Source organism: Borostomias antarcticus, assembly GCF_949987555.1.
Source record: "Borostomias antarcticus genome assembly, chromosome: 11".
Classification (NCBI taxonomy): Eukaryota; Metazoa; Chordata; class Actinopteri; order Stomiiformes; family Stomiidae; genus Borostomias; species Borostomias antarcticus.
Window position 1 is genome coordinate 24,289,330 of NC_140244.1, and position 24,065 is coordinate 24,313,394.

Below are 24,065 nucleotides of genomic sequence, written 5' to 3' on the forward strand. Positions count from 1 at the left end.
ATGACAGCCTGCATAAAAACTGCAGCTAGCTCAATAGTGGAATGATCAGTGAAATTATGGTCTCTATGTTTCAGGTTCATGGTAGATAGACCACAAATAGGGCTTAATGTCCAAATTAGCACACTACCCCTTTAAATAGTGTAGGCTACTAATGAGTTTACGTGTTTGACCAAAGAAAAATAAAAATGAGGTCTACAGTATGTCAAGTGCCTGTACCCTCTGATATCAGACCTGATTTATTATTCTGCCTCGGTTAATGTATTCAATCAAATGCTACCATGGCAAGGAGCCCAGCCCTATTTTCAGAGGACGTGTGCAGGATTATCAGACGTCAGACATTTTAGGCTTTGTCTCATTAAAATAGAATGATACCATCACATGTAGAATGTATCCTCCTGTTTCCTAATTTTACCATACAGTTTTGGGCAATATTAATTTGGTCTCTGTTCATACTATAACAATATTATCAGATATAAATTTCATCAGTTTTAATCGATCAGTAGGCGATCAAAAACATGGTTTAGGCACAGGATGTTAATTCATTTTTTCACAGTGTCGAAAATATACTACTATCCTATAAGAGAACAGTGCACCAAATAAATGTGTCAGAGTATAATTAGCCGACGACGCTGATCGTAATCTGATTTAAACGGACAGAGGGTTTTAGAGCAGGGAGGCGCTATAGGCCTTAGTCCTCATTTAAAAAAAGGAGGAACAAATGATTATCTAAAATAAAGACGTCATCTGTGAGATTTGGAAAGGCTCGGGCAGTTTCACGCCCTAATTGAAATGATAAAATCAATTGAATCTCATCTCTTTGTCAAGTGAAATTTGACCGAGTCATTGATCAAACTCACACAATCCCCAGTAAAATACCTAGAGATAAAATATGGAGCAAAATGGTAAGAGAATATTTTACAAACTGTAAATCAAATCGCTCTTACCATGGTGGATTCTTGTTGAGATTATGAGATAAACTGGGAGAACGATGTGCCTGCTGCTGCTGAGGTGTGCGTAGTCTGGAAATAATCCGATGACGCGGTCAGAGCCCCACCTTTCGACTGTATGATGGTGCTGAGCTGCGCAGGTTATCTGTACCCTGTGTAAAGATGAGTATTATCCCTCACAATTTAGCCACTTTGATGAAGAGTGTTTGTAAAGAATTGCACTGTCAGTCAATATTGTCTTGGCACGGGGAGGGGAGTGGTATAGGCTATGACTAAATAGAACATGATTTATTTGTGATGCATCATGATATGTAGGCTACCCACAAACGGCGCCTTGGCTGGTCAGGTACAGTGGGCTTATTCATATCATTCATCATAATTCAGCAATATATTTTTGCATAAAAAAAATAAAATAACTTCAAGCACATTGTTAAACAGGAAGTTTATTTTTCAATGCAGTAGGCTTGTTAGTTCTTGAAATCACATTTTGTTCTGGTTAGAATCATATTCAAGTTTTCTGCTTCTTCCCTTAAGTAGCACCTAGATTTCCGTTTTAATACTCCTCTCCCTCCTCCTCTCCCTCCCCCTCAATGGAGTCAACTCCCACCTCCTCATAATCCTTCTCCAGAGCTGCCATGTCCTCTCTGGCCTCAGAGAACTCTCCCTCCTCCATGCCCTCTCCCACATACCAGTGCACAAAGGCTCGTTTGGCATACATCAGGTCAAACTTGTGGTCCAGACGAGCCCAGGCCTCAGCAATAGCAGTGGTGTTGCTCAGCATGCACACAGCCCTCTGGACCTTGGCCAGGTCTCCTCCAGGGACCACAGTGGGGGGCTGGTAGTTGATGCCAACCTTGAAACCAGTTGGGCACCAGTCAACAAACTGGATGGTGCGCTTGGTCTTGATGGTGGCAATTGCAGCATTGACGTCTTTGGGCACCACATCACCACGGTACAAAAGGCAGCAGGCCATGTACTTGCCGTGGCGAGGGTCACATTTCACCATCTGATTGGCCGGTTCAAAGCAGGAGTTAGTGATTTCAGACACTGAGAGCTGCTCGTGGTAAGCCTTCTCAGCTGAGATGACAGGGGCATAGGTGGCCAGAGGGAAGTGGATACGGGGATAGGGCACCAAGTTGGTCTGGAACTCTGTCAGATCAACATTGAGGGCACCATCAAAACGAAGGGAAGCAGTGATAGAGGACACAATTTGGCCAATGAGCCTGTTGAGGTTGGTGTAGGTAGGACGCTCAATGTCCAGGTTCCTGCGGCAGATATCATAGATGGCCTCATTGTCCACCATGAAGGCACAGTCAGAGTGCTCCAGGGTGGTGTGGGTGGTCAGGATTGAGTTGTAGGGCTCCACTACAGCTGTGGACACCTGGGGAGCTGGATAGATGGAGAACTCCAGCTTGGACTTCTTGCCATAGTCAACAGACAGACGCTCCATCAGCAGGGAGGTAAAACCAGAGCCGGTGCCACCTCCAAAGCTGTGGAAGACCAGGAAGCCCTGAAGGCCTGTGCACTGGTCAGCCTAAAGAGAGAGAGACAGGAACAAAATGAATGAGAACACAAATCAGAATTTAGTCAAAATGAATGTATGCTGCGGTACCCACCAGTTTGCGGATCCTGTCCAGCACCAGGTCAATGATCTCTTTGCCAATGGTGTAGTGCCCACGGGCGTAGTTGTTGGCAGCATCCTCTTTGCCAGTGATGAGCTGCTCAGGGTGAAATAGCTGGCGGTAGGTCCCAGTGCGAACCTCATCTGAGGAGAAAGAATGAGAAGTTAATTTGAGACTTTGTTTGTCTGATATCCCTCAATTCTTCAGCCATGGCAATGAACTCACCAATGACTGTGGGCTCCAGGTCCACAAACACAGCCCTGGGGACGTGCTTTCCAGCCCCAGTCTCACTGAAGAAGGTGTTGAAGGAGTCGTCTCCTCCTCCGATGGTCTTGTCGCTGGGCATCTGACCGTCCGGCTGGATCCCATGCTCCAGACAGTAGAGCTCCCAGCAGGCATTGCCAATCTGGACACCAGCCTGGCCCACGTGGACTGAGATGCACTCACGCTGGAGGAGAAGAACAGTTTGAGATTAAAACTGAGACTCTCAATTCTCAACCACTGGTAATTTATCCACAAATTAATCTATGACTCATTTAACCTATCAATGTAGTAAGGCTATCGGTGCAAAAGAAAGGTTTAGACAAAAAACAACATCGGCGGGGGGGGAGGGGGGTACTTTTATTCTGCACCCTTCCAAAAGCTCTGTGGATGTAGCCTACTATTATTTATTTGAAATTAGTTGTCTACATAAAAATCGTGTCTATGACCAGTGGCAAGCTCCCTATGTATCTGTCCTCACTTCTAAGTACTCTCACAATCATTCAAATGACCAAACACCTTCGCAGTCACACATCTGACTGTTTATTCCCCGTGTGAATAGTGAATTAGGAAAGACTGCTTTTTCCTTCTACGCTCCTGATAAATGTAACAGACTCCAGGACTCACTAAAACTGGACAGGTTTATCTCCATAGTCATTTAGAGTTCTTCTAAATGATACGTTACATAGGGATTGCTCTTGCTTCTCTTAATGTCTTATACTGTCATTTTGTTATTGTCTTGCTTTTTTGTATTGTTTCAAAATGCACTGTAACAGTACGTCTTTAGAAATGAGAGCTTGCTCTCGAGGGCCTTTCCTGTATAAATAAAGGTTAAAAAAAAATAAAAAAAATAAAAAATGGTTCTCTGGGTCGTGCTGACAGTGCGATTCAGTCCGATTGCCTACACTGATTGTGTTTTATCGGGCCTTGCCAAGCAAATGAAAACATGTAGCCTATATTGCGCATCCTCCAAATCAATTAAATTATCCTCCTAGAGAGAGGACAGAGGCAGGGAGATAAGTTGTAGCCTGGACTGCTTTCAAGACAATACAAATGCAGCGACACAATGTGCAGAAATGTTTGGAGACATTATAATTCTGTGCACATCCGAACAAAAACTATTTTGTTGTCTTTAGCCCTACTCCCTGCGCCCTCCCTAATCCATCCGCTCTCTGATGCCATTCACGAAATAAAACCAAATCCTCTGCAAAAGTTCTTGTCATGTGATCATATTATTGTTTAGCCTAGTTTCATATCGATTTATTGCACTTGTCTAGATTCCACACTGGGAATAAAGTTAACAAAAAAGTTTCAAAAGTTGAATCATATTTTTGAGACTGAAATATAAAGCTTACCATTTTCAATAGCCGCACTTGACCGTTGCAGATGCTCCTTGAAAGGGCGTCTTACAATTCGACAGCAAGGAGGTCGATGTAAGAGGTAATACTCGACATGGGTACCGACAGCTCTATATATACAATGTTGCACTATAGCAACGCTGCTCCTTCGCTGTTATTGGTCAAGTCTCTGTCGATCGGGCCACATTTGCAACATGGATTGGACAGCGGGCTATATAGGCTACTGTCTATTGCCAGAACCCCTCCGGCCTGAGGACCCCGGCTAGCTTTGGGGAGGTCTTCCGTTTAGAATTCCAAATAAAACCTCTGTGAATGCTTCTACTAGAACTTCGTGTGTACCTTTGGAGATGGCAAGCATTTGAGTGCAATGTCATGAGTGTTGGTCTTTATTCTTCATCTAAATCCTGACACACTCATGTGTGAAGGTTTAATATACAATTTGGTCATTTACAAGAGGCTTTTATACAAAGTGACTTACATTTTTTTGGGCTAGTGTTGGTACCTTGGTACCACAATGGTAGACAATAAGTGACCTTGCCCAGTCTTGAACCAGGGATATTCCTCTTGTCATGCTCTAACCACTGGACTGGAGGGCAATGCTCTTAAAGTAGCCTAATAATACAAAAAGTGCCCCAAGTACTTTTATTAGAAGTGTATTGTAGGCTATGTACACTCTCCATCAATTAATCTGCTCAGCAATACTGTATACTGCATGAATCATGTCAAAGTAACCTGACTCCATACTCACCAAATTCCCAACTTGCAAGCTGTTTGAAATAGATACTGTACATGTCATAGATAGCTACCTCTAGATCAGAGAAGACAATGCCTTGAAAATGTGACAGGTGTAGAATCCACTGCTAATTAGATAATTAGATCAGGTGTTTTACAGTGCCCAGTTGGTTTTACAGTATATCATCATTAAAAATCCATCCAAATGATAGGCCTGCATTGTAGATTATGCAGTAATTTATATATAACCTGTTACAGAAGTGTATACTGTATTGTGATGTGTCTGCTATCATTTGGCTATTATGTGTTCTTTTGTTCAAAGTGGACATCTGGGGTGAAGGATACTCAATCAATCAATCAATCAATCAATCAAAGCTTTATTTGTATAGCGCATTTCATACCCAGAGGCAACACAATGCGCTTTACAGAGAACAAGGGAGGTGGGCATAGGACCCACTCCCTACATTTTCCAGAGGGAAGCAAAAAAACAGTAATCACCCGGGGGCCAGATAAGTGAGCTGTAAAAATTCTTCCCTGACCCTTCTCAACAAGGCGATCGAGCAAGCTCCAGGAGTATGTTTGTCTACCGGCTAAGAACATTTATAAAGCAATACATTACATTAAATTACATTTCAGAGTGAGAGAGGCTATTCTACGGACATGCTACATCATCCACAGCAGACACGGGGGTATCTATCGGACTTCGGGAGGTCTGCTGGTGACAGTGGGGTGTCCACTGGACCTGGTTAGAAGATAGGAGGGAGAGAGAGAGGCACTAGGGAGAGGGAAGGCAGAGGGAAGGCAGATACTGATTGAGTCTCAGTCCTATCTCATTCCACTGACCATCCCTCACCAAAAGAGGCATTTAGCCTATACTTTCAATATTCCATTTCAAATCAATACAACATTTTTAAATGGTACAGTATCCGAATCTAAGCTTGGATGCATGTTTGCCAGAGAGTCACAGTACTTTTCAAAGGGATAATGGAGGTCACTCTAATGGCTCATTCCTAGATGGAGGAAGAAATATAGGACTGACACCCAACCCCCCGAAGCCCACTTCCCAGGGAGCAACAGACACCCAACCCCCCACGCCCTCCACCCTCCGCCCAGAGCAACCGCCAACCCCCCCGAGCCCTCCTCCCGGGATCCGACCGTTGCTAGGAGATGAATAACCGAGTTGCCAGGATACTGGCTAGTATCCACATTAAGCGCCTCTATCTGTTTCTCACATGACCAAGCCTGAATTGGAGATGTAACGGTAGGGTGCAGCTGGCCTGACGGGGAAGAGGGGGCCCCCCTGCCCAATTAATTGTTTGGCTTTTCTCCCGTACCTTGTGCACTGTAGCCCACAAGGAGACACGGTTGTTCTACACGTGGAAGCGACCAGGCAAGGCAATACATTCTGGAGGGAAAAAAAAAAGTGATATGCAGGAATGATTAAAGGACTACTGTATCCTGGCTCTGCAAATAAACATGTAGGCCTACAGACATTGAATTTAGGTCAGCCTCTTCACACCGATTATGTCATGGCATCGTACTGTGTGGATATGTCCTCCAGATCAGTTTGTTAAATGCGGTAGGGTGCACTAATTTTGGTTTTGCATCACTAGACTCATCATCACATAGATATAGGCCATGATTTACTATAGGCCTATTGAACAGACATGCCATTGGCTGCTAACAACAGAAGAAACTCTGTGACAACCACCCCGTTATATTCCTGCTGTGTGAAATTATACTCACTTTTGTTACTGAAATTAGTCACCAAGGCCTTGAGGAGTAGGGATGTAAAACACTGAAAACATCCTCATAAGGCTGGTAAATGGCTGTAAACAAACATATTTGTATAGAAGGGTGTTGCCAAATGATGTTGAATTATGCTCATTCTATATAAACTGACTGACAGACTTCGTCGAAAATTATCGAGGACAGAACAGGGTCATTCCAGAAAGAACCACTCCCACTGCAGAATGCTCCCATCCCACTCTTCCTCTCTCCCTCTCTCTCTCTCTCTCTCTCTCTCTCTCTCTCTATCTCTCTCCCCCTCTACAGCTGTTGAAACTCCTCCTCTCTCACAGCTGCTACGGACCTCCCTCTGGAACCCTCGGCATGGAGCCGTGGCTGTACAGCTTCCTCTTCTACCCACATCACACTGACTTAACCCTGTCCACTGACTTAACCCTGTCCACTGACTTAACCCTGTCCACTGACTTAACCCTGTCCACTGACTTAACCCTATCCACTGACTTAACCCTGTCCACTGACTTAACCCTGTCTACTGACTTTACCTTGTCTACTGACTTAACCCTATCCACTGACTTAACCCTGCTCACTGACTTAACCCTGTCCACTGACTTAACCCTGTCCACTGACTTAACCCTGTCTACTGACTTAACCCTGTCTACTGACTTAACCCTGTCCACGGACTTAATCCTGCCCACTGACTTAACCCTGTCTACTGACTTAACCCTGTCCACTGACTTAACCCTATCCACTGACTTAACCCTGCCCAATGACTTAACCCTGTCCACTGACTTAACCCTGTCCGCTGACTGGATGTGTGAACTAGTGCCGCTGGGTATGTTTGTAATATTGAAAAATAAAGAACATTAGTGCCAGTTTTATAACAACATGTCTACTGTGCAGGTTACTACGAAATACAGCACATATTCTCTAGAGATATTTATCTAGACAGGGGTTCAGTTTAACTTTTACTGAATAAACCTTTGTAAGCCTCTATTCAAATGGTTGGTGGTCAGATTCCAGTATCCAGGACAGCCTGACAGAAAGTGGCCTCTTCAAGCCTCTATAGTAACCCTAGACACCATGAGACACCATGAGGACATGAGAATGAGGATGTGGGCAGTGGCTTCAACAAGAGACTGTATCAAAGCAGCTTTATGTTACAGAATATGTAACACTACAGTCATTATGCCTTTGAAGGAAACATGTAACATTACTGTGATTGCCCTTGAAGGAAATGGCATTGTGGAATGTGATTATTCAATTCTGGGGATGAGAGATATTGGTTCCTTTAATGCTTACACACTGAGTGAGAATAGCTGCTCACGCACGCACACACACACACACACACACACACACACACACACACACACACACACACACACACACACACACACACACACACACAGGCAAACCCATCACACAACAGCAAGACACAGACGTGATCCGCCCAGAAAGATGACATCATTGCAGAGAATCTAGGGCAGAGTGGGCGTGGCAGAGTGGGAGGGGCTTGGATGTGCTGGATGGCGGGCAGGCTTCAGCAGCGTGAAGGGACGGGCAGATAAGAGCCACGGGGAGCAGCTGGAAGAGATCATCTTTGGTTGTTTATGGGCCACTATTGAGAGATAGTGTGGAGTGAGATAATAACAATGATAATAATAATAATAGTTTTGCAGCCGTAGCATTATGGCTTTCCTGGACTTGTTATTATACCTTGGGTTGCTTGAACAAACCTTTGGGTGTCGCTGACCTTACAGGATATGTAAAGAAGTTCAGCCTTTCTAGTAAAAAAATTAAAGAATTTCAAATAAATATTCGTTTTTAATAATAAAACCAACAAGAATGTGTTGTGATTATTTCATAATCAATGGTGATAATAAATATATGGTATGTAATATAGCCAACCATAATAATATGGTGTTTTTTATGATACGTGCTTGTAAACAAGAATTGACAGCATTATAGCCACAGCCCCATATTTCCTCTCGAAATCTCCTCAATGTAAAAATTCCGGAGCGCCGCCTTGTCGCCCCCTGACGGGTCTGGTAGTGGTAGGCTAGTACACCCATTCATACAGACACTAATAAAAGGATCTCTCTCCGTATTTCATTGTCTTTTTCTTATTGCTTGAACCTCTTCAGGAAACATGGTAAGTCATGTAGTTTTTCAGCAATATGTCTGAAATAATGACGGTTATCTTTTCTGTTGGGGGGTTCGCCTAGCACCCGGCATGGCGTTATTTCTGTCGTTAATTGTTTAGAAATAGAATCCGGACCATTGTCGCTTTTTTCGAATATGAATTTATTATTTTATACGAAGGGGCCTGTTTGATCCCTATTTTCTGAAACACTTTGGCCTCAATTGAATTTTCAATATTAGAACAATAGCCAACTGTATTGTATAGACAACTGTATATTGTGCAGACATTGAACAATGTATATTGAGCGTTTTCTATCAGGAAAAGCATCAGCATATATTTCCTTAATAAATCAGCATACATTTTTTGATTAATGATATTGGATCCCATGTCGTACTTTATGTTTTTCAAGGTTGGGGGGGGGGGCAAAGCTCTCCTGTTTAGATGTTTAATTTACCAAATCAGAAATATACAGTATATGCTAGCCTACATATTTATCACAGATATACCATATTCTAAATGACAGCTGTTTTGGATTCCTATGGATGTAATATGATGATGTAACATGATGTCCGAGACAGAATTTTAGATATAGTCATAAATGTAGGCCTGTAAATGTCAGAATTCACATACTTCATTTGTATTGCCACTGTCAGTCCTGTTGTCGAGGTCTGTCCAACATCACCATTGTTTTTCACATTTGAGACAGAAGAGTGTGTGTGTGTGTGTGTGTGTGTGTGTGTGTGTGTGTGTGTGTGTGTGTGTGTGTGTGTGTGTGAGTGTGTGTGTGTGAGAGAGAGAGAGAGAGAGAGAGAGAGAGAGAGAGAGAATGGAATCCATTAATGTTGACTGAGGCCTGGCATTTCTCTGCAGCAGAGGGCAGTTCTGTGCAGTTCCCTAGTCTCAGAGAGAGGGAGCTTATCCAATGTCTCAATGACTGGATTCTGGAAATATTTTCAGTGGGCTATTACACATCTTCATGCTGGCCATATCTGAAAACGTGTCAGATACTTAGACAAGCATGATGATAAAATCTCTTGTCTCTCCTCCAGCGTGAGTGCATCTCAGTCCACGTGGGCCAGGCTGGTGTCCAGATTGGCAATGCCTGCTGGGAGCTCTACTGTCTAGAGCATGGGATCCAGCCGGACGGTCAGATGCCCAGCGACAAGACCATCGGAGGAGGAGACGACTCCTTCAACACCTTCTTCAGTGAGACTGGGGCTGGAAAGCACGTCCCCAGGGCTGTGTTTGTGGACCTGGAGCCCACAGTCATTGGTGAGTTCATTGCCATGGCTGAAGAATTGAGGGATATCAAACAAACAAAGTCTCGAATTAACTTCTCATTCTTTCTCCTCAGATGAGGTTCGCAGTGGGACCTACCGCCAGCTATTCCACCCTGAGCAGCTCATCACTGGCAAAGAGGATGCTGCCAACAACTACGCCCGTGGGCACTACACCATTGGCAAAGAGATCATTGACCTGGTGCTGGACAGGATCCGCAAACTGGTGGGTACCTCAGAATACATTCATTTTGACTAAATTCTGATTTGTGTTCTCGTTTTTTTTTTTATATATAAAAAATCTATCTGATTTGTGTTCTCATTCATTTTGTTCCTGTCTCTCTCTCCACAGGCTGACCAGTGCACAGGCCTTCAGGGCTTCCTGGTCTTCCACAGCTTTGGAGGTGGCACCGGCTCTGGTTTCACCTCCCTGCTGATGGAGCGTCTGTCTGTTGACTATGGCAAGAAGTCCAAGCTGGAGTTCTCCATCTATCCAGCTCCCCAGGTGTCCACAGCTGTAGTGGAGCCCTACAACTCCATCCTGACCACCCACACCACCCTGGAGCACTCTGACTGTGCCTTCATGGTGGACAATGAAGCCATCTATGATATCTGCTGCAGGAACCTGGACATTGAGCGTCCTTCCTACACCAACCTCAACAGGCTCATTAGTCAGATTGTGTCCTCTATCACTGCTTCCCTTCGTTTTGATGGTGCCCTCAATGTTGATCTGACAGAGTTCCAGACCAACTTGGTGCCCTATCCCCGTATCCACTTCCCTCTGGCCACCTATGCCCCTGTCATCTCAGCTGAGAAGGCTTACCACGAGCAGCTCTCAGTGTCTGAAATCACCAACGCCTGCTTTGAACCGGCCAATCAGATGGTGAAATGTGACCCTCGCCACGGCAAGTACATGGCCTGCTGCCTTTTGTACCGTGGTGATGTGGTGCCCAAAGATGTCAATGCAGCAATTGCCACCATCAAGACCAAAAAGTCTATTCAGTTTGTTGACTGGTGCCCAACTGGTTTCAAGGTTGGCATCAACTACCAGCCCCCCACTGTGGTCCCTGGAGGAGACCTGGCCAAGGTCCAGAGGGCTGTGTGCATGCTGAGCAACACCACTGCTATTGCTGAGGCCTGGGCTCGTCTGGACCACAAGTTTGACCTGATGTATGCCAAACGAGCCTTTGTGCACTGGTATGTGGGAGAGGGCATGGAGGAGGGAGAGTTCTCTGAGGCCAGAGAGGACATGGCAGCTCTGGAGAAGGATTATGAGGAGGTGGGAGTTGACTCCATTGAGGGGGAGGGAGAGGAGGAGGGAGAGGAGTATTAAAATGTAATGGTGGACAAGCCTTTGTCAAACTGTGTTGCATAATCTGATAATGATTGATACCTAATAAACATTGACCAATTGGCATTTTGCGTTCTTACATTGATTCACTTCGATCCTCACTGTAATCTTCATCTTGTTTCTCACCATTATAATTCTCAGCAATGTCAGAGGTTCCTTCACCACTAACCATGGGAATTCTCCCAATATGTAGACTACACTCTAGTGAGGGGGAGGGTAATGTTTCCACCTTAAATTATGTTAAAGCCGTTGAGGAACTCTGTTAGTATACCTTATACAAGAATGTGTTATTATTGGTAAAACAAAGGAGATTACACTTTTGGATAGAATTTTATGGAAAAATTAGACTTAAAAATTTTGACTTCACTGAGGTTTCCACAAAAATGCACCATATTTCTACTGTACCACTCCTCCTTTAAGTACAAATGTACCGTGTAGATGTAATACAAACTGATCTAAATCTTCACTTGAAGCAAATTTGTATTTTGAAATGAGAAAGAAGTCAGATCATAAACATTCATCAATTTCCTATAAGAAAAAAACAATGTATAAAAAAATCTATTTAAAAAAACAAACATTTCAGGTATCTAAATGTGCAAATAAGAGGTTTCTTGATTGAGTATGCATTTGGTAGTGGGAGGATGTTGACCATCCATTCACACCAGCCTGTCCTGGAGGAGAGGGCAGTGGTCTTGTGCTGCCTGTCTGTCCAGAAGGTTCCAGAAGAGCCCTGGAACACAGCCCCGAGCCTGGCTGACATGCGGATCAGTCTTATTGTCCTCCTTCAGAGGGCGGTACAGCTTTGAACGCCTGTGTCAACAAAGAAAAAGGAACGGAAAAGTATTCATGCTATACTCATCATTCTCACACATCATGAACAAATAAAATTTGAGTCATTGTGTGGTGCTCTTAGCGGAAGAGTAACTGACTTGTAAATGTGGGCCACTGTCCCTACTGCCAGAGCCAGGATCATGACCCCCAGCACCAAGGACACAGTACCGGATGAAGAGAGTCTGGAGCCTGCTATGACAGTATCAAACAAAAATACAATCAATCCATAAATAGAATCACAACTATTCCAGTCAACTCATTAGACTACAAGGAAAATACATTGTGCGAGCAGAGTCAAATATTTTGTTTATATGCCAGCACCACAAAGAATTCTAAGGGTGAAAAGAAACAAACGCTACACACCCACGCTAACGCTGACCCTGGTGCTTGTGACAGCCAGGCTGACGTCATTGGTCATGGACACGTTGATGCAGAAGACGCCAGAGTTTTCGAAGAAGTGGCGCAGCACCAGCTGGCACTGTGGAGCGGGGTCCACCGCGTTACACTCCATCTGGACCGGCCGCATGCACTCAGCGTCCAGCACCACGCTGCACACCTCGCTGGGGAGACTGGGGGACCACAACCATGTTGTGATAAACAGAACAATACAAACACATCAGCTAACATTGTTATGATGATTTAAATCTGGTGAAATAATAAGTCAACTGCCTGAGACTGTAGAGCAGGGGTAACTACTGTAATCCTGAGACTAGGGCAGGGGTAACTAACCCTGAGACTAGAGCAGGGGTAACTTACCCTGAGACTAGAGCAGGGGTAACTAACCCTGAGACTAGAGCAGGGGTAACTAACCCTGAGACTAGAGCAGGGGTAACTAACCCCAAGACTAGGGTAGGGGTAACAAATCCTGAGACTAGAGCAGGGGTAACTAACCCTGACCCTGAGACTAGAGCAGGGGTAACTAACCCTGATCCTGAGACTAGAGCAGGGGTAACTAACCCTGACCCTGAGACTAGAGCAGGGGTAACTAACCCTGACCCTGAGAGTAGAGCAGGGGTAACTAACCCTGACCCTGAGACTAGAGCAGGGGTAACTAACCCTGACCCTGAGACTAGAGCAGGGGTAACTAACCCTGACCCTGAGACTAGAGCAGGGATAACTAACCCTAACCATGAGAATAGAGTAGGAGTACTTCACCTTCCTTCACAGGTAACAGTGATATCCACCACGCTCCTCTCAGCGTCAGCTGTCTTCACCACAGCGTTGCTCACCTGGATGATCTCCACATTCTCTATGCCCTCTGGACACAAACACACAACAAGGGGGCTGTTCATTCTGAGGTAATGAGACACTGTATTAGGAGACTCTTAATCGAAGATATCAGGACTCACCAACAACATTGATGCCAGTACAGAATGAGCCATAGCGGTAGATCACACAGTCATCATCCGAGGGTGTGTCATCAACCAAGGGTGTGTCATCAGCTTGGCGCTTGGCCACCGCGGCCTGTTTAGCTGCCTCCTCTGTAATGACAAAATAACATTGCTCTTTTAACCATTCAAATTCACATTGAAAGTAACACAGCTTGAACAATTTCTTAACTTTCAATTACTCAAATGTAAATGATTGCAAATTATTATTGTAAAGTGCAATACAAATATAATGTATTATTATTATTATTATTATTATTATTTGTGTATGAAAACCACACCCCTAACATCATGTCAAGTGTAAAAAACAAAGACAAAAAACTGCTACTGGTGTCACTTGATCTTATACTGTAGCTTATGATGTTTCACTTCGTTTCACTTACTCTTGAGAAAACCTACTCATTGTTAGTCACGTCTGCTAAATGACTAAAATGTAAATGTAAATGTTTATCTGTACAAACCGGCAGAGGGCCCCGTGGTGGCCTCGTCATCGGCCTCCTCCACAGCTACAGCTGCAGCAGGGCCAGTGGGGAAGCCAGCGTTGACCGGGGACAGAGTCTGGGCCACCTGGGTGCTGGAGGCCTCTACCTCAGTCGCATCCTCCTCAATGTCTGACTCTGCCGGCGCTGCTGTGCCCAGGCTGACGTTGAGAGCTGTCCCCTGGGTGGACACCACCACTGTATCAGCAGTCGCTGCTGCAGGACCTCTCATTGGAGACGGGGGAGAATTGTGTCATTTCATTCACACAGCACATACTGCACATATTCTGTAATTCAAGGAATATGTCTTTATCCTGCGTGTCAATATCTGAAATGATCAGGTTTAATACCAACATGTGTATGAAGGAGTACACACCTGTGGTGCCCAGGTCAGCAGCCAGACTGGGGGGCAGTGAGGTGACAGAGTTGCCGGTGGACGCATTGGCACATTTGCTGTCTGGGATGACCGCCTGGATGACCACTTTGGGCTTGTAGGAGCCAGACGTCACGTAGGTGTGGGTGACCGTCGGTTCCCTGGAGATGAGGGCTCCGCTGCTGTCCCCAAAGTCCCAGTTGAAGGTGATGTCTGCGCTGCTGAGGTACTGGCTGGGGTCGTGGAGGGCGATGCTGAAGGAGATGGCCCGGTTCCGGACAAAGCTCATGTCGGCCTCGTTAATGTCATTCACTTGTGACAGGGAGACAGCGAAGGGGATTTGATCTGAAGACAGAAAAAAAACACACTCAGACACCAATTCAATTTTTCACGTTTGAATCAGCACTTGAATCAGAATGAATAGGAGACCTAACAGGTCTAATTCAATCAAAATCTCTTGAATCTGAATCTAAATAATTCAAATCCATTGCTAGTATGTGTATTCCTCGTATGTGTGAACCCTCTACATGGCAATAAACAGATATTGAGTCTTGATGAGTCGAAATAACTGTGAATCACCAGTGATGGAGAACTGAGTGGAGGCGTAGCCCAGAGGGATGAACTTTTCCTTGCTGCGGCAGTGGTAGACGACGATGTCCATGGGGTAGGAGCCCAGAGGGACGCTGTCTGTGCTGATGGTCAGAGACGAGGAGGGGCCGTCAGCTACCTGCCAGTACTGACCTGGGAACAGGAAGACAAGGCACGTGACACCTCCCTGACACATGTCCAATCACGTCCAATCCTAGACTAGAAAATGCCACTTTCCTACTGATTGTCAAGGCCTTAGTTATCGCTTACCCCAGGTTTTCCAGACGAACACATAGCTGGTCTTCTTGTCTTTTTTGAAGGGAGTGCCATCAGGTAAGACTCCACTGCACTCCGCCTTCTGAGCTGGGTACACAGGCTCAGACGCACGGTACTTAGTTCCTGAAACAAATATTATAACCGCATAGCCTTGCCTTGTGTCTTTAAGAGGGATTGTAGCCTGAAGAATCTCCCTTGTGGAGTACAGGAGGGCTCACCATCGACTGTGCAGTCCTGGGCCCACACCACTTCTCCGCTGGGCAGAACCTTCTGGTTGTGAGGGAACTCCAGGTCAATGGTAAAGGTCACCTTGGCGCCAGTCAGGGTCGGTGCATCGTTGCCCACAGTGATCTTCACCTCTCCACCTGGGGTGTTTTAACCACAAACAACAGAATGTATGGGTATGGTTGGTCTATAACGGGGAGCATAGTCACCAAACCACCTCTGCTAAACTTTCATACCTTTCCAAGAGTCTCTGTAGCGGGGGTCCCCATCGTTCCAGACTGGATACATCCTGGTATTCCATGATGGAAACCGTGTGAAACCGTTTTTAGGCTCTGCATTGTCAGGAAAGAATAGAATATAGAATATAATATATTTTTCAGTCCAGAACTGTCTATATTCTTTTGTCAGGTAAGACTGTACTCATGAATTTCATATTTTAAGTAAATTCATAAATTGTATATTTTAAGTACATTTGAGTTGGGTATGCAGAACTGGTGTCAGTACTTGTAGCGACCAAAAGAGGGTGATCTTGTCTGGGTGAGGGATGCTTAAAATCCTACATTACAATCCTTTTCAATCAAACTCATGTGACTGTTGGCTGAGTGTTTAAATTGACCATAGATTAAGCAACATAAAGCTATCATATCAATGTAGACAAATAGCCTACTACATCGGTATCTTCAGCCGAGGGGCACTTCAGTAGATTTATAAGTATAAACAACCAAATCTCTCAGAATGAAAATATGTGCACTTGTAGAGGTATAGGGCTCTTTTGAGTGTCAGTGTTTATATCAAATATCAGTTCTCGAGGCTTTAGCTACTGTACTTGAGCATTTATATTAAATATACGTAAAATATCAGTTCTCGTAGTTACTTGAGCGTGTATATCATATATACGTCAAATATTGGTTCTCAAGACTGTAGCTACTGTACCTAATTCAATGTTTATAGCAAATGTACATAAATGATGGGTTCTGGCCTTAACTACTGTACTTACTTGCTGTAGCAGATGAAACCGCTACCAGTACCAGCACTGCTAGAGACGTCCGCATTTTTGATTGTGCTTCCTTTTAGTGAAATATCCCTTTTCTCAGCAGCAGGTCAGCCTGGTTTCTCCACACCATCATAATTCCAGGCTTTTATAAATTTGCTCCTCTCTGACCTCACAGCCTGTAATATAGTCAACCCCTCCCTCCCTCCTCTTTAGCCTCATAGCCTATAGTATAGCCAACCCCTCCCTCCCACCTCCCCGAGCCCCACCATCCCTCCTAATCACACAGTTCAGAGGTTCCTGCGGTGATTATCAGTGTACAGTAAAGTACACTACATGCATACAGTATTGCAGAGCATGATGTAAGGCATTATGTACTGTTCAGTATGTGAAGATTACTAGAACGTTAATAAGTTGAATAAGTGTTACAACAGAAAGGGTGGCTATGGCTTATGTAGGGATTGATGTGTAGCCATTCGTTTCATTACCAAGGGAAACTGTAGGCAAATGCTTTCTGAGGACCTTGATTAAGAATTAAATACCACAATAGTTTTAATATGAGATGAGTTATCTGAATTCTGCACATAGGTACGGTCAAAAGATGAGTGGATAAGGGAGGTACCTTTGTGTCAATAGAACAATAGGTCACACAACACTGCTAAGAGAGACTGTGCTTATAGGAAAAATGAAAGGAATGTAAGGATTACTGGGGTGCGTGTGACTCCCTAAATTCATCCGGCTTTATCCAAACACTCTGAGAACTAATACGGTACTGTGTCAGACGTTTTTTGTCTTAATATTTTGAGCCAAACTGCGACTTTAGGCAGCTCCTGAAACAATACCAGCATTCACAGCAAATCCTTTCCCAATCCATTTCCTCTCTATTATTAACTTAACTTACACCTTGTTACAACTAAATACAAACTGAACAGATATGTGTGTTTTTAATGATTTTTCTTGAAACGCAAACACGGTATAACGTTTCTTTTAAGCATTTTAAGCATAAAGCAAATACATAAAGGACATTTTGATAATATGGTTTACTTCCAATGCAAAATATATAAGTAAATGCTTCCTCATATGTAGGCTGACGTCTTCAGTGTCTTAGTTCTCCATCTCCCTGTGGGAAGAGGTGTGGGAGTCAGCTCTGCCAGCAGGTGATCCAGGTCGTGGCATCCCACTCAGGACCAGAGCTCTGGCCGTCTCCCTGGCCTCTGGGGAGGTACGGGGGGTGAGGCAGATGGGCGGCACTGAATTGAGGTGGTCCCTGACAGTAAGCATCACCTCCCAGGCTAACAGGTTCTCATCCACGCCAAGCAGACTCTCAGTTCTCCCAGTCTGAGATGACCTGGCCTCTGGTTTGCAGTCGGCTTCCTCATGAGAGCTCCTGACTGACTGTGCGATCATGCTGGGGGACTTGCTCTGAACCTTCTCTGGGGTCAGAGATCGGGCGTCTTTGTCTGAAGAGGCTGGACCTGTTGACCGCATGATCCCAGTGGGGAAGTAGAGGGGATTTCTGTAAACTGTGTAAACTTTCACCTTCTTAAGAGGGATGTCTGGGAGTTCTCTCAGTTTGCGAACTAGTTGCCATGGCAGCCTCACCTTCTTAGGCTTTTCGTCTGCAGCGAGGCGGCCATCTTCGACATCGGTCTCAGAGATCATCATGGCCTCTCCCTCGGTCAGGCCGCCAGACTCACTACCGGTGTTCTCCAGTGGGCCGTCACAGTCCCTCCTCACGCAGGGCCAGGAGGACTGAGAGACGTGTCGCTGCGGTATCATGGATACCGCGCTCGATCCGGTCTCCTCAGTTGACTGTTCCAGGCGCAGTGTTGCAGCCTGGGAAGTCTTCTTTGCAACATCTTTGCCGTCTGAAGTCAGGACAGGCTGCTTTCCAAGTGCCAGAGAGTCCAGGCTTCTGCTGTGGTGAGTAGCCTGCTCGGTAACAGCAGGATTCTTCAGCTCGTACTGGGACGGCAGTGAAATGCATCTGCTTTTGCGGGAAAGCAGGCCACTGAATGCGGAGGCTGGTTTGGATGTACCCCGTTTTCCTACAACGGGGGGAGACATTTCTCCCTTGGCTTTGATGGTCACCGTGTCCTTCCATGAGGCAGATGTGTGAGGCTCCCTGAGGATCATGATGTCCTCATCCAGCAGGTTGTCAAACACAGTCTCCAGGAGGCCTGAGGTGAGGTATTCCATCTTGGATGGTGACAACCAGGTCCCCGGGTGGCTTGTAACAGCCTCAGCTACTTTGACTGATGTCAGATCAGTTATGCCAGTCTGGAGTCCTGCGGTAACAGGAATCAAGGGGGTGCTAGCTTCCCTGATTGAAGTCCCCATGCCTCCCAGAATGCTGTTCACAGCACAGATAGCCATGTGGCTTACTCTGGGGGAGAGCACCCTCTGGGGATAGCCCTGTTTGATCTTGTTGATCAGCTTCGCTTTGACTTCCTCCAGAAACTTGATAATGTATTCTTTAGCAACTGCCTCGATCTTGGCTAGTGAAACCACCTGTGTGTTTTCAGACTCCTCTTCAGCAGCGCTAGGCCGGGGGTCACTTCTGTGGGCCGAGAGCTGACTGTCCTGGCTGCTCTTGGGTGTGCAGTGGCTGAGTTTGACAGACACACTCTTCAGCATATCCTCAATCATATCTTTATCAGCACAGTCCTCCAATTGAAGGTTCACCAATCCAAACTCAGGCAGGGAGAGGGAGTGTCTTACTTCGTTCCTCACAGACTGAGCCATCTTGTCTTTGAATGGCTCTGTGCTCATGTGATCCAAGACTCCATCGATGATGCTGATATAATACAGGTGGGGAAAAGAAGTGCTTCTTCTGGCTGTGTACATCTTCTGTTGAGGGGATCCTGTGCCTGGGTCAAAAGTACAGCTCACTCTGATTAGCCTTCTGGCATCAGCAGACTTCCAACCAGGAGAGGATCGAGGTAGCCTTCTATTCACGATTGGCTCGCACATGTGATCTGATTCCATTGTGATTGGATTTATGTGGCTGGTGCCTTCATTCTGAAGTGGAGTGGCTTGTGATGGAATGGTGCCGACATTAAATCCAGACAGGTGGTGTTCATCATCTACCTCAGGTTCTGTCTCCAGGGGTAATTCACCAGACAACACCATCTCACAGCACATATCAAGAACGTTCTCAACTAGATCATCAGATATTGCCGCAATTTTGCAAGAGTCGATCCATTGTGCTGGGTGCTCAAAGAGTGGCTCTTCCAGCAGCTCATCCAGATTGTTACTTGAGGTGGAGGGAGAGTTTGAGGCCTTGGTCATCACATTGGTTTCCATGCTGCCCAGAACATTACTCATAGCATCAATGGCTGTCTGACTCACCTTGGGAGAGAGACGTCTCTTGGGGGAGCCCTGCTTGATCTTGTCAGCAAACTTCTCCTTGACGTTCTGAAAAACTTGCTTCATCAGCTGAAATGCAGCAGCTTGCAGTTTGGCGAACGTCTCCTCATTAGCTGAACTTTCCACACTGGAGCTCTGGCACCCCACCTTGACTTTCTGGGTTGCTGACTTCATCAAATCTTCAATCATTTGCAGTGTCTCATTGCAGTCCTCACTGTGGAGGCCCGGCATTTTAACCTGGGGCAGAGAGAGGGAACGTCTCACCTCGTTCCTCACAGACTGAGCCAGCCTGTCTTTGAAAGGCTCAGTGTTGAAGTGGTCTAGCACACCATCCAAAATCACGTAATACAGGTGGGGGACAGAGATGCTTTTGGAGGCAACAGGAACGTTCTTTCCAGTGGAGCCTTTCTGAAACTCAGACACAGATGGGTTCTCCTTGACAGCTCTTTTCAGCATGGCAGGCTTTCTCTGAATCCGTTTTGGCATTGAAACAGCCTCTTCAGCATCCACTACAAAGTCCTGAGTGTCCAGGCTGGTGTCATTGGCATTGCCACTCTGTGCTGTCTTCTCCTTGAGCTTGATGCTTAAGCAGGGCTCCGCTGGGCGCTGTGGGACGACTGATGCAACTATGGAAGCCTCTGAGCTGCTCTTTGTCAGGTTCTTCTCTGAGACCGCTGCGGTCACAGAGGTTTCAGACGGTGTCATCTCGACCCGGCTGGAGAATTTCACCGCAGATGAAAGTGAGAATTTGCAGGGAACAGCTTGCAGGTTCAGGGCAGATATTTTCTCTTCAGGAGATGTACTGACCTGTGGTAGCGTGATTAATGATTCGTGTCCAGAGATTATAACATCAGTGTTGCCTGGATCTAAGATTACCTTCGATGTGTTTGGTTCATTGTCAGTTAGTCTCTCAAACAGCTCTTGCTTGAACAGGAGGTTGTCATATGCAGTGTTGATCAGATCACATGCAATGTCCTCCACTTTGGAGGTAGCTTCCTCTAACTCCATCTCTGATACATATATAGTGGGGGGCTCACTGGTGAAGGCTCCTGGGGTGCCCTCTCCACAATAGCAGCCAATAGGCACTGAGGTTCCCTCACCAAAATGTCCAATGTTTCCTTGGACCAAAAACTCCTGCACATCGTGCAACACATCACTGACCACATCAAGGGCTGTCTGGCTTGCCTTTGCCGAGATGACATGGAATTTTTCAGGAATAACTTCCTGTATCTTTACAACAACTTTCTCCCTAATTGACTCCATAATGCTGTTGACCAGAGTTGTCACATAGGTGTCAATGTCCACTCCGGTATCTGGTGGCTCATCAGTTTGGCCATTGTGTGACAGAGAGTTCTTCCCTCCCCCACGAAGTCGGTAGACAGGCTCATTACTGGGTTTGAAGGGATTCACCACTCGAGAGACACATTTCAGCAGATCTGTTGCAATTTTAGCACTATTAGCCCTTTGTGCCACTGGCTTTAACCCTTGCACTGAAGTCTTGAGGTCCATCCCACACACGATGGACTCAGCCAGCTGCTTCCTGACAGGCCTGGTGCCCAGGTGGTCCAGGATGGCATTGGTGACAACAGACTTCAGTTGTGCCTGAGACCTTGGTTGGATTGGAGGTTTCTCAATCTTTCCCAGTTTGGGGAAACTGGTTGTCCTTGAGAGAATGTCTGGGCATTTACTCTCTTTCTTTCTGACTTTTGGGTCTTGAATTACTTTAGACTGAACAGCTTGCATGACCCCTGGGGTCTTACTCCTCCATGTCACTACAGCATCAACTTCTCCATTGGTTTCTGTGTGAGTGCCAGGTTCAGTAAAAGTGGATTCATATGCAGTTGATGAGTTCTACAGAGAGAAATGAAGAAAGAGGGGGTGAACATTAAAGGTACACACAATTTACCTGATCATTACCAAAAAGGTCCATTGTTAACACAGTATTTATAGTACTGTGTGACGACATACAGTAGTAATAGAGTTTGAGTGTAGTGGAACAGTAACTACCAGTTGTGTCTTGATCTCCTTCGCCAAAGTGGGTTCGCCTTTTCCAGGCAGCGGGGACAGATGGTCCAGTCTTGGAAGCATGTGGTCATCTATAGGGGATTCCCCAACAGAGAAAGAAAACTATGGTTTAGAATAGGAAGAAATGCAATGAATCACTAGTTGTCTTTCACAGGATTCTGTGAACGCATGAGGACTGACAAACCTGCCAGTGAAACGATTCTCTTCACAGGTTTGAACCGAGCAGGAGGAGCAGGACGCTGGACAGGAGCTTTCATTCAAACAGAAATGGTGAGTTTGTGATGAATGACTTGTGATGTTTAGCTGCCTGTCTTGCTTGTTCACTTGACGCTGTCATCAAATTGTATGCACTCAAAGATATAAAAGAACTTACCCAGTTCTGGTGCTTGAACGATTTGCTCTAGAAACATGTTCTGTTTGATTCTGGTTTCTCTCATCCTCTCGTACTCCTGAAAGTATCGCAAAGTCTCCCGATCCTTCCTCTGTTGGATGGCTTGTTTCTGCTCCAGAAAGATGTTTTTCTATGAGGAACATCGTGTTGATGTGCAGAAAGAAGATAATTTGAATTTGGATTGTCATGCCTGTCAACTGAACAGCCAAAAAAGGTAGTGTGTGTAATTGGAACAAACCACAGTACGCGTACTAGTACTACTATTCTCACCACACTTACTTACTCACTGTGGTTATTAATCTTACTTTGTTATCTCGCTTTTCTTTGATCTTCCTCAGGTACTTGGCCTTGTTGACCTCTTGCTTCACATCCTTTTCAATGAGTTTCAGGAGGGAACGCAGCTCCTTGGAAAGCCAATCCTCCTTGGGGTGAAAATCAAAGCAGATCAGACAGCATGTTTAGCTGTGCAATTTACTCTAGTTTTTTTAATTCCCCTTTTTTTACAGTTTTTTTTGCAATTTGATTTAAGGTAACTGTGTAATAGTGTATGTTGTCCATGGCAACCCTACCAGCTGTTTGCAGAGTGCGTTCTCTCTCTTTATCCTGCATGATCCAGTCTGCTGGCCGGCTCTTTGTTTTTCAGCCCTATGTTGAACAACTTGTTTACACAACAATTCCTAAACAGATTATTCTAAGTCTATTCAGAACGATATACGTTCTTCACATATGATCATTGTCTCACTATGATGATAAAGTATCCATGCACTATATGACTGTTCCCACCTGGAGGTATGGGATAATGTGAGATTGTCCAATAAGAACTCTCTCATGTCACCCAGCGTCACATCCTCTGGGATATGGCCCTCCTCTTGGAGCTTGACCAGCTTTATCATCTGTTCCCTCTGAAATATGATAAATAACATTACTACAGCGCAAGGATTTGACCCTGAGGAATTGAATGAGCATGTTACACATTGTTTATTTGAGAGATTATCCCAAATTCCACAGAATAAAATAAATATGTGATATCAGCAAACTTAGCATCTCAGCAGTCTCTCTCTGGCCATTACCATTTTTTTGTTGAAATATTTGTCATGGTCATTCTTGACAGCACGCAGGTACTGTTTGTACGTGTTGTACTCCTTCAATGAGCAGACAACCTTGAGTAGAGATGAAACAGAGAAGGGGAGAAGTATGATACAATTTGTATCTATTTATTTATTATTAAACCTTTATTTAGCCAGGGAAAGAACTTAACATCTGTTGTTGTGGTTTTTGGTCCTTAATCACTTGATATAATGTATTAAATTGTAAATTGTTATACATGATTAGATATCATAGGCTAAGGCCTATTTTCTTGTTTTTGCTCAGGTTAAGTTTAGTTTATTTCTGATCCAGGTAGATGGACATTTAAGCAAACTTCTCTGTTGATTTAAGCTCATGGTGACTGATCAAAACAGGCCAAGACAGGGGCCCGCTTTCGACACCACAAATATCAGATTACCCTTTAATTGTACGTTTCCCTGCGAAGTAAAAATATTGGGAGGATTTGGCTATAACTCACTAGCATTGGAAAACAGCATGAGTTTAGTTTTGTCTATTTAATACCAACTTTAGTTGCTAGTTGTGACAATTCTATTCTAGCCATAGTGAGACAAATCATGAAAAAGCAAGTTTAAACATTACATCACT

At 45.0% G+C, this 24,065-nt stretch overlaps 3 protein-coding genes across 3 annotated transcripts; 1 reads left to right on the forward strand and 2 right to left on the reverse strand.

Annotated features, from left to right (window-relative positions):
• Positions 1 to 1,500: 1,500 nt before the first annotated feature.
• Positions 1,501 to 3,017, reverse strand: LOC311315194 (tubulin alpha-1A chain; the record flags this gene model as incomplete). The annotated part of the gene is made up of 3 exons (XM_084445795.1): positions 2,795 to 3,017; positions 2,564 to 2,712; positions 1,501 to 2,481 (listed from the first exon to the last, which is right to left on the reverse strand). The coding sequence occupies exons 1-3, from the start codon at positions 2,913 to 2,915 to the stop codon at positions 1,501 to 1,503; spliced, it is 1,251 nt and encodes a 416-aa protein (XP_084301921.1). The 5' UTR covers positions 2,916 to 3,017.
• A 6,841-nt stretch (positions 3,018 to 9,858) lies between these two features.
• Positions 9,859 to 11,419, forward strand: LOC311315193 (tubulin alpha chain-like; the record flags this gene model as incomplete). The annotated part of the gene is made up of 3 exons (XM_084445794.1): positions 9,859 to 10,081; positions 10,164 to 10,312; positions 10,439 to 11,419. The coding sequence occupies exons 1-3, from the start codon at positions 9,961 to 9,963 to the stop codon at positions 11,417 to 11,419; spliced, it is 1,251 nt and encodes a 416-aa protein (XP_084301920.1). The 5' UTR covers positions 9,859 to 9,960.
• A 674-nt stretch (positions 11,420 to 12,093) lies between these two features.
• pmelb (premelanosome protein b) lies at positions 12,094 to 16,649 on the reverse strand (the record flags this gene model as incomplete). Its single annotated transcript, XM_084446190.1, has 12 exons — positions 12,094 to 12,247; positions 12,367 to 12,460; positions 12,632 to 12,837; positions 13,424 to 13,526; positions 13,618 to 13,749; positions 14,118 to 14,360; positions 14,512 to 14,853; positions 15,088 to 15,249; positions 15,367 to 15,495; positions 15,591 to 15,737; positions 15,834 to 15,929; positions 16,595 to 16,649. The coding sequence occupies 12 exons, from the start codon at positions 16,647 to 16,649 to the stop codon at positions 12,094 to 12,096; spliced, it is 1,863 nt and encodes a 620-aa protein (XP_084302316.1).
• Positions 16,650 to 24,065: the final 7,416 nt, after the last annotated feature.